This window comes from Gigantopelta aegis, chromosome 1, assembly GCF_016097555.1.
Source record: "Gigantopelta aegis isolate Gae_Host chromosome 1, Gae_host_genome, whole genome shotgun sequence".
Classification (NCBI taxonomy): Eukaryota; Metazoa; Mollusca; class Gastropoda; order Neomphalida; family Peltospiridae; genus Gigantopelta; species Gigantopelta aegis.
Genome location: NC_054699.1, coordinates 27,769,093 through 27,780,585, shown reverse-complemented (window position 1 = coordinate 27,780,585; position 11,493 = coordinate 27,769,093). Strand labels below are relative to the sequence as shown.

General features: G+C 40.5%; 1 protein-coding gene across 1 annotated transcript; it reads right to left on the bottom strand.

The window, feature by feature from the left end:
- Positions 1-5,783: 5,783 nt before the first annotated feature.
- LOC121373847 (glutamine synthetase-like) lies at positions 5,784-10,849 on the bottom strand. The gene is given in 3 exon segments (XM_041500658.1): positions 5,784-6,450; positions 6,490-6,865; positions 10,617-10,849. Coding segments are annotated over 3 exon segments (1,188 nt in total). The 3' UTR covers positions 5,784-5,871.
- Positions 10,850-11,493: the final 644 nt, after the last annotated feature.

The window sequence follows — 11,493 nt, the reverse complement described above, 5'->3', positions numbered from 1 at the left end:
GAAAGCATTATAGAAACTTAAAGAAAATTATCTTCTTAACCGTTTAAGCAGTTTTAGACTATTAACTACTCAGTAACCCATGTGCTGTAGTGACGTCACATCCTACGATGATTTTATGATTTCGTAGGGTAAGATAGCTTCGAAAATATGGGTCCTGATGTCTACAGCTGGAAAAGACCCTCGTATCACCGATCTGTTCACAGAAGGAAGTCACCACAGAAACCTCTCGGTGTTAAAAGTATTTTTGAAAATCTATTTTTAGTTTAGTTGGTTTCATTTTCATTCTGATCCGTTCCGTTTCGGACGATATCACAGTTTTGCTATATCTATTTGAGGCTGAAAACCTTACTTTTCTTTCTCGTTTTACTATGTAGAAAAATAAAAAACATGTTTGTGCCCCCACCCCAACCCTAAAAATCAAAATATAGCATGTGCACCCCCTCCCACTTTACATGCTGTTCCCACGAGCCTGATAAATTCATGATAAAATTGGTCCTTTCGTGCAGGATAGGCTGTAGAATGCGAAACGAGCGAGAAAGAATAAGAGAGAGAGAGAGAGAGAGAGAGAGAGAGAGAGAGAGAGAGAGAGAGAGAGAGAGAGAGAGAGAGAGAGAGAGAGAGAGAGAGAGAGAGATTGTGTTTGTGCGTGCGTGTCTGTTTCGTCGTATGTGTCTACATGCTATATAGACCAGTAAGTAATATCAATAGATGGATATACCCTCCTGGCAACGTCTTGTTCTCTCCTGGCCAATCGCGTTGTGGAAGACCAGGAAGTACAATATTATTACGAGGGAACGCACTATTATTATGAGGGAACACAATATTATTATGAAGGAACAAATATTTATTGTGAGAGAACATGATGGAAATATTTTCACGTCTGTCATCTCTGGGGCTCCGTATATTTGCCATAGAACTGATTCTTGTGGGTGGACCCATTGGGCTATTTCCCTTTCCAGCCAGTGCTCCACAACTGGTGTAACAAAGGCCGTGGAATGTACTATCCTGTCTGTGGGACGGTGCATATAAAAAAAATCCCTCGCTGCTAATCGAAAAGAGTAGCCCATGAAGTAGTTATTTAACGACGCAGCCAAAACATTTTATTTACAGTTATGTTGCGTCGGACATATGGTTAAGGACCACACAAATATTGAGAGAGGAAACCCGCTGTCGCCACTACATGGGCTACTCTTTCCGATTAGCAGCAAGGGATCTTTTATTTGCGCTTCCCACAGGCAGGATAGCACAAACTATGGCCTTTGTTGAACCATTTATGGATCACTGGTCGGTGAGGCCTCGGTGGCGTCGTGGCAGGCCATCGGTCTACAGGCTGGTAGGTACTGGGTTCGGATCCCAGTCGAGGCATGGGATTTTTAATCCAGATACCGACTCCAAACCCTGAGTGAGTGCTCAGCAAGGCTCAATGGGTAGGTGTAAACCACTTGCACCAATCAGTGATCCATAACTGGTTCAACAAAGGCCATCGTTTCTGCTATCCTGCCTGTGGGAAGCGCAAATAAAAGATCCCTTGCTGTCTGTCGTAAAAAGAGTAGCCTATGTGGCGACAGCGGGTTTCCTCTCAAAATCTGTGTGGTCCTTAACCATATGTCTAACGCGATATAACCGTAAATAAAATGTGTTGAGTGCGTCGTTAAATAAAACATTTCTTTCTTTCACTGGTCGGTGCAAATGGTTTACACCTACCCATTGACCCTTGCGGAGCACTCACTCTGGGTTAGGAGTCGGTAGCTGGATTAAAAATCCCATGCCTCGACTGGGATCCGAACCCATTACCTACCAGCCTGTAGACCGATGGCCTAACCACGACGCCATTGAGGTCGGTCTGTCGGAGACGCGTGCACTTGCTAAACAAGGGCAGAGAGCAAAACTAATAGTTTTTCATTTTCGTTTCGTGCTTATATCAAATTAAGGTTAAAGCAGGGTGTCCTGGGCACACACCTCAGCTATCTTGGCTGGCTGTCCATGACAGAGGGTTATTATTTTATTATTATTTTAAAAAATTGGTGTTGTTGTTTGTGGGGGTTTTGTGTATTGTTTTGTGTTGTTTTGTGGGGGGTTTCGTTTTTCTAGTTTATTTTATTTTATTTTATTTTATTTTGTTTGTGTGTGTGTGGGGGGTGGGGGAATTACTATCATTACTGTTGGACACGTATCTGAAGAAGGGATATTGAAGAGTGTGAATTTAATATAGACTGGAAACCACCTGCAACGGAGATTCAGACACTCGACATGCGTGACTGCTATGAGTACCCTGGTTGCATTTGAAAAGTAAAACTTTGTTTTGTTTAACAACAACACTAGAATACATTTGGATGTCAAACCTTTGGTAGAATTTTCCATTAGTAGAACAATATATGCTCCATTCCACAGACATGGTAGCACATACCACGGACTTTGATATACCAGACAGTCGTGTTCCACTGGCTGGAACGAGCAATAGCCCAATCGTTCCACTGATGGGGATCGATCCTAAATTGATTGTGTATCAGGTGGGAGCTTTACCACTGGGCTACGTTCCGCACCCTGGTGATATTAGATGAATATGAAGCTGACGTTGTCAATGCCCAACCAGGAGCTACAATACACACTACTGCACGCAAGTGGATGGGTTAAAAGTTAGCAGGCAAAAAGTGAAATTGGCTTATATTTGTTACGTCAAAGGTGTTAGAGTGCGTAGGGTCTGTTAGGTTAGTCCAGAGGCCCGTTTGTCACCTCCACCCACACCCCTTCCTAGCTGGTCACACTGAAGTTCTAGATACGACTGGTCTTTCTCCCAAACATCAACTAAATACCTTCACTGGGAGGCCGGGGTCCAACCTCCCTGTTAACCTTTCCCTTGTTTAACCTCGTAATGGCAAATAAATAGATCATATGATAATTTAAAATGTTAGTATAAATTAATTATATATAATATAATTTATTATTAGACTGCCCGCTAAAATTTGGCGACCAAAATTTCTTTTATCAGTCAGTACAATTTTATTATTTAAATGTTGCTTTAAAATCATACTTATCCCTTTTTTTTTCTTTTGGATATAAATTTTTAAAATGTCCCATTAACTATTCTGTCCCGAGTCAAGTCCCTGGCTATCCAGAGACAGGGCCTGGGATGGACATGCCTGAAACCGTAGTGGTATAGGGGCATGTTAAAAACGTTCTAAGTCTAAGTTACCTCAATCCGAGATCAGATGCTATTGGGTATTGAAAAAGGTGTGGACGAAATTCCAGGCAAGATACGGGGACCTGCTTGTTAATGAACAGGGGCATAATTCACTGAACTCTCGCAACTTTGCAATCTCGCAGTGCAATGCTAAAAGACTTGGAAAGAGGATGTTCTGTTGTCTAGCAGGGGCTAAGAGACCTTTGTGAATTAGGCCCCAGATTATTACTGGTAAATATATTGCATCTAGGGAGTCATGTTCTACATCAAGGGTAGAGTTGGACACAGATGAATTGCTATTGTTCGAGTCACACAACCCGATACATAATATACTGTTGGGTGTCCTTGAACCAACATCCCTTCAATTTAGGTCTCAATGAATAACAAAATACTCATCCGGATTATCAATCTGTCAGATAGCCCTTCTATAGTATCTAAGGATAGTACTTGAGGAAACTGACAGAATCGGATGACACATTGTCAGACCATCAGAGTACTACACTGAACAAATAAGTTTGTTTCTGTTTAACGACATCACTTGAGCAGATTGTTTTATTAATCATCGGCTAGTGAATGTCAAGTATTTGGTAATTTTGACAGTGTTAGAGAGGAAACCTGCTACATTTTTCCATTAGTAGCCAGGGATCTTTTATATGCACCATCCCACAGACAGGATAGCACATACCACGGCCTTTGATATACCAGTCGTGGTGCAATGCTGAGAGCCAGAGTACGCGTAACAAACAGCAAATAAAACAACCTGAAACAAGATGCATACCCTTGAGTTCACATTTAAATACATGTGCGGCACAACAAGATATTAAATTCACCATTTTCCCATTTTATCACATAGATACCAATGATGAAATGAAAAGAAAGACAAAGGAAATGTATTTTATTAGAAAGTTTTGTCCACTTCTTAATGCTCTTCGTTAGATAAAAGCAACAATGACGTAATTAAATCAATCCCCTTCTACTGCAGTAACGTCACAAAATGTATGACGTCATATTTAGCAGTTATTTAGCAGTTCCTTTCTGAAGATAAGATTGAAACATGTAAAAGGATAATTATTTCTTTAAATTATTTTTTAAATACATATATACTGTACACTTGTTTTCTTTTATCATTGTTTTATATATATATATATATATATATATATATATATATATATATATATATATATATATATATATATATATATACAGGCCCGTACGCAGGATTTTTAATGGGTGGGTGCGAATTGCTCGTGATGGGACAATCAACATAAAAATAACACCTCAAAACAACAACGATTACGTAACGTTATTTAAATTTGATAGAGAAAAGTGGACCTTTAGTAAAAAAAAATTGGGGGGGTGCGTACACCCCCGTCGCAAACCCCCCCCCCCCCCCCCCCCCCCCCCCCCCCCCCCCCCCCCCCCCCCCCCCCCCCCCCCATTACGTCATGTAGTTTAAAGAGTTTGCCTTTACGGGTATCTGTTTTTGGTGTTAAATTAATAACAAAATATCATTTTAATGCAATTCATTATAAATTTGGAAGCAGAATAAAGAGAACTTGTGTTTTTAAAAAGTATCTATGAACGTGATTAAATTACAACGTTATAGTAATTCTCAGAACAGTGCGTAAAGTGGTTTACATCGTTCCTATACAGGTTGGCCTTCGTGCATGTGCGTCGAAATTAAAGGCTTTTAGAGAAAAATAGCTGAGGTAATAAATAGAATAACAAACTCGGTACCAGTTATTATCAAATTTATGTCCCTCGTGAAATAATTTTCATTTGTCACTCGCTAAAGCTCGTGACAACTGAACATTATTTCACTCGGGACATAAATTTGATAATAACTGGTAACTCGTTTATTATCCTCTATATATATATATATAGAGAGAGAGAGAGAGAGAGAGAGAGAGAGAGAGAGAGAGAGAGAGATATATATATATATATATATATATATATATATAGGTATAGGTATAGGTATAGGTATATAGGTATAGGTAGAAGTGGAAGACACGGAATAAAGAAAAAAAACGAGACCAAATAACAGCAGATAGAACGAGCTCACGAAATCTTGTCATCATTTTAAACCCTGGTTTGCAATGACTGCGTACATAAATCGTCCGATTTAACACAGAAATTAACCAATGAAAAATATACAGAGAATACTTACGTAATGAACTCGGCTTTATCCTGTGAAAGTAATGATGGGAAATTATGCAAGGCTTACCAAGAAGAATTTCCCATTCAGTCTGAACAGAATAAAGCCGACATCCATCACCATTAACTAGTTATTCCTTTAATTCTGTAATCCATCAACGATTGCGTGGAGAACTATTATTTCTGTTGATTTCAGCTACACTGTACGATAATATCATAACCTATGTCAAATGAACGATTTTGTAATGTATCTAAGCAGTTGACAGAATGTAACGTGACGTCCAAAATCATAATCTTATAGTCTACAATTATGGCTTTCCTTTAATCAGTCGTCTTATAATCTGCAGTGGATGCAGGATGAAAATGATTATATGCTGGTTGTATTAGTGTCCTCTTTTCAGATAATAAAATCAAAACAGGGACAAATATTATGCATACATTTTTATTTCCATCTGGAACCTCTTTTCGTCGATAGAAGCTTCTTGTAAAGGTTTTATTTCCGTTTCCATTTTGAGCTGAATGAACCAATCAACGAACTACTGGCTTAACGAAGACACCATGACGTCATCTTGCTTCAGGGCGTCCAAGGCAGCCGCCAGGGATGATGGGAGATATGGAGCAGCGGGGTCGTTAGGAGGAGGACATTTTATCTTGTTGACAATACCATCAATACCAGCTGCAATCGTTGCTGCATATATCAAATATGGGTTACATATCCCACTGGGAATTCGGTTTTCAATATAGGTGTTCTTCATGTTGTCATTTTACACACGAAATGTTGCATTACGATTGTCTATGTCCCAGAAACACCTGCCTGGTGCCCACGCTTGGAACAGACGACGGTAGCAGTTGACTGTTGGAGAACAGAGAGCTGTCAGTGCCCCAGCGTGCTTCACCAGTCCACCAATCCAATAATGCGCGGTCTCCGACAAACAGTCTGCTTGTGTTCCATCATGGAAGACGTTGACTTTCATATCCTTATTCCACAAGGAGAGATTAAAGTGTGTACCTATGCCACACTCTGTCATCTTTGATTTTGACACAAACGTCGCCATTTCGAAAACACCTTGGACGAAGCCAAAGGTCGAGTCTGGACACTTGATTCCCCACTGCGGCTTCATGACACATTATATCATACCTGGAGAATACTCAACATATAATTCACCAATTTCCACGCCAGATTCGGAGAGCTGCGTATCGAGTTCGAGTAGAAATGGTTCTACTCGTCTAAAGGTTTTGTTCATGCAGTAATCAAGCCCTACAAATAATGACGCTTTCGTCTGTCGATTTTTCAACGTGAACTCCATTTCGAATCCGGAAAATGAATTGTATCCCATGCCTTGCAGCCTCTGCCACTGTCGTTTGGCGATATATCTGGGACAGGCCTCCTGGTATTTCAGACTTGGCAACCATGCCGTTTCACAGTAGAATTCGGCAACCTTGAACTTACCATTCCCAGCCCAAGGAATTGGATGTAGTGTATCCAAATCAGGAACAAAACCATGTTTCCACAGGCCGTGTCTGATACTTCTTTTGGAATTACCAACTCACTTTTGTGTCCAAACATCAATGAACCTGGAAAAGATAAAATGCATCAATGTCAATAGTAGTGGCAAACCTGATGGTTCTGGCCCAATTTTTCCCTTTCACTAAACATGCGCGTGGCGTCACTTTTACTTCAAAAGTGTAAGCGTATTTTCTTACATACCCATTGGTGAGAACACCATGAGTTATTTATTATAACATATACCCTATTTACATACGTTCGTGTGTTAACAATTTCAAGACATACGACTGGCTGCTCCTAGGTGATTACCAGGTCACCAATGCCACATATCCAATGAAAAACAACACGATGGAAATAGATTACACTGTGAAGTATAGTCAACCTGATAATCATGTGTCTGTGACGCGTAAGTCAGTGCAAAGGGTTGTAAATATCCTTTAGTGAAAAAGAAGTTAAAATTTGCTTAAAATCTGGTTTTTGAACATATGTAATGCCCGGCACAGACGAGCGTTTTTTAATATTATTTCGTTTGGAAAGGGTAAAAGTTGTGGGCGGGGGGGGGGGGGGGGGGGGGGGGGGGGGGGGTGTTAACGACATCAAAGATAAAGCATATTGATTTAATAATCATCCGACCCCATACAACCGTAAATAAAATGTGTTGAGTGCGTCGTTAAATAAAACATATCCTACCCTTCCTTCCATCTGCTGTTGGATGTCTAACATTTGGTAATTTTGATATATAATCTTAGAGAGGAATCGGGTGCAGGGGGAGGGTATTGGAGGTCGAAACCCTTACTTGCCCAAGCTTAAAAAAAAATTGAAATGTATTTTTTGTGGGGAGCATGGCCCCATATAAACTTCGCTTAACACAGTCTATAATCCCAGCCCCGCTGAAATCCCTGCACACACGCCTTGGAAACCCGCTACATTTTATTTTAGCAAGGGATTGTTTATATACATGTACCATCCCACAAACAGGATATCACATACCATGGTCTTTTTGTATACCCGCCGATGGGGATCGATCCTAGACTGGCCGCGCATTTCCATAAAACACCTTTTTATGAAGTAATGAACAAAAATAACATATAGTCTTGAAAAATGTTACTTAAATCGAACACAGTACCCTCTTCCTCTACCCCTAGAGCGTTACGTAATTAGTAACACCCCCTTACATGTAACGCGTATGCCAACAGCTGGCCACTGTCAAAATTTCAAAGCAAATCCCCCACTCATTGACCCCTGGAAAGGCGTTGTACCATAACTCTATGGATATAAATATGTTTTGGAGATATGAGACGACCCCTCAATCAAGACGGTTAAATTTGTTCAAAAATTGCGAAATCTCACGTGATCTCTTTTTGGGGAATTCTATACTTGTGATAAGCCAACGAAAACCGAGATCGTTACGAGCCCGTCAAAAGTGTTCCACTTTCAAAATCATGGCTTTGTTTTTGGCCTGGATAAGCCAGCGTAGTGAAACCAATGCGGAGTGCGGCGTCATATATGCACCAAACGTAATTGGATTTTCTGTTCTATATGCTTAAATAATAAAAAATATTCCGGATACTGCCACTTTAACAATTATTGGTTTCAGTGATGAATAGAATTGTGAAAACAGACCCGACCATTAAAAATGACTAACATGTAAATGTTTCAACACAAACAATTTCCAACTGCTCATCTTTGAAACAAAGACTAGGCATATGTAATTAATGACATTTTTAAATAGATGAAATAAAAAATATAAATTATTGCATTCATTGTACTATGCCTAATAATAATAATTAAAACAAACAATTGTGAAATAAGAAATATTTATATCGTAATAGTATATTGTACATAATGTTTTAAATAAAGTTTATTATGTTTTAAAATGTATTAATAAATTACATTTAATCTTTGTTATCTTCCCTAGAGTAAAATATAAATAAATTAATTAATAAAAGAAATCGTCAGTGGATCGCAGGAACGCATCGCAGGTAGGCGCACGCGAGACGCATCCGTCTGCGTTGAGTCTGCGTTTTTTAACGCAGACGCATGCGTTAAAAAACGCTCGTCTGCGCCGGGCATAAGAAATATAATAATACATTCGTGTCCGTTAGATACCATTTATCTCACAACGAGTTGTTTAAAAAAACGTATCAAACTCGCTTTCGCTCGTTAAATACACTGGTTAAAAATGGTATCTAACAGCCACTCATGTATTATTATCTTTGTAATACACCTCCACTTTTGGAGGAAAAGTGTAGGTGTATCGGTGAATACATCTACACTTTTAACAAAAGAAACCATGACAACGAAACCGGAAATGGGATATAACTATCAACAAATGAACATAGCCTGAAGCTGTGCTGGACGGAAGAACCGGCTGAGGTCGGTACTTGTGCCCAGGACAGGCGTGCGCTACAACAGTTTGCTCTGAATGTGCACGTTAAACAATTTCCCATTCCCATTCCCATAGCCCGAAGCTCTTTGTGTAAAGTGCTAAAAATAAATGCTGCTTCTGTCGACTGAAAATGAACACGGTGACTAAAAGTACTAAAAGTACTAAAATTATACCCAGGTGATTTTCCAGTCTTATATATTAGTTATGAAAAGCCCTGGAATAAAAACCATAAAAATGGGTCAGTATTATCATGACCTGTTACGGTATTTAAACAACCGGTACAAAAAATGATTATAAATGACCTGTTATAGATAGAAATATGAGATGTATTTACAATTTTACTGCAAAACATATGTAATTTGAAACAGACTATAACACCCAGGTTGCTATTGAGAGCAGCAATAATACACGTCCTTTCCAATACAATGAAGTTCAATATACTGCTTTGTCAGATTAAGATTTGAACAAATTTATAAGCATATTGATATATATAGATACAACAGAAGTCATTTTGTTGGTAGCAAATTTATATAATTATTTTAGTTAGTTGATTAAATATCCTAGACTGCTATGTATTCTTACACTTAGTACTTGTGATTTCACCTGTCAGGTGTAATCAATATCAACCTGGGTGTTATAGTCCGTTTCAAATTACATATGTTATGCAGTAAAATTTTAAATACATCTCATATTTCTGTCTATAACAGGTCATTTATTGTAATTTTTTGTACCGGTTGTTTGAATACCGTAACAGGTCATATTAATACTGACACATTTTTATGGTTTTTATAATGGATGCAGCATCTGGGTTTTTTTAATGGCGACTAACGCTGATGTCACGTGACCATTAGTTCTGCTTGACTTGAATAATTTTTTCATACTCATATACCACTAGAGTTTCGAGCATGTCCGTCCCGGGGCCTGTCTCTGGATAGCCAGTGACTTGCTCCGGGACAGAAAAAATTAAGGGGACAATTTTGAAATTTACATCAAAAAATTAAATAGTGGGCCTTTAAAATTTTGATGCGCATCTCTAATTAATATAATTAATACAAAAAAATTCTACTAATTAAATTTGGTCCCTAGATTAGATAGATAGATAACTAGTATAACGCTCATCCCGATAGATAGATAACTAGTTTAACGCTCATCCCGAGTCCGATTTCCGACAAGATCGGTGGCCTGACTCGGGATGGGGAGGGCAAGGGTAGTGTTGAAAATGGGCAGAATTTTGAAAATAGCAATTAGTATAAAAGTTAGTAGAATAAATAAAAAATTAATTTCGACATAAAATTTTGAACGGAAGTCTAAAAGTTTAGTCCGATCTATATGTCCTGAGAAAGCTGATGAGGGGTCCGGCGGTCAAGTTCGGGACTTCGTCCTGCCTGTCTAATATAGCTGGAATGACCTGGTGGTAGCCGGCGTCGATGATAGCCTTGAGAATCCTGTGGATGGTCTGGCTATCCAGCTGTCGTAACAGGATCGCTTGTCGGAAGCAGTCTCGGCGCCGATGGGTCACAACGAGTCCCGACTGGCCGTCCTTGGTCCGGAGGTGGTGCAGCTCGAAGTGGGTACCATCCTCCAACGGAGTCCATGCTTGGTTAAGGAACTTCCCCATCAGCTTGTCGGAGTTTGTGGTGTCCCCCTGCACGCAATGCCGGAACGCTGGCTTGATCTTCCTAACTTGAAGCTTCCATGCGTCTTCCGACTGGGCTGGGGGGGGGGGGGGGGGGGGTAAGTTGACGGCTCGGCGGCTTGTCCGTGTCGGGCTGGATGGCAGGTGTAGTGGCCTTACGCTTCGCTGCCGCAACAACAACAACCTTTGGCGGCTCGACGGGAGCGGTCGGTAAAGCTGACCGCATCACCGGAGCTGGCCTAGGCGTTGACGTAGAAGTCGGGGGGTGCGGCGGCGACTGGGCCATAGTCGTGTTCAACTCGCCGTAGGTCGCTTCTAAGGTCTTCTCCACTATATGTGCCGTCGTCCTCTTCTGCCGGATCGGTGGGGGCGGCGACGCAGAAGGAGCCGCCAACTTTGGATCCTCCCGAGCCGCCCCTGGCGCACGTCTCCTCCTCCCTCCTCTTATAGTCTTCTTTACCGAGTCGCCATACACTAAGGTCACGGTCGCCCGACCCTGTGTACGCAACTCGGTACTCCAATAATGCTCCGAAGGAACCTATCATTCCCCCCAGGGTAAGTCGAGAGCGCAAGTCACAGCGTCTTGTCTCATCGTGAGCTCTAGTCGGATTAGTTCTGCCATGTGC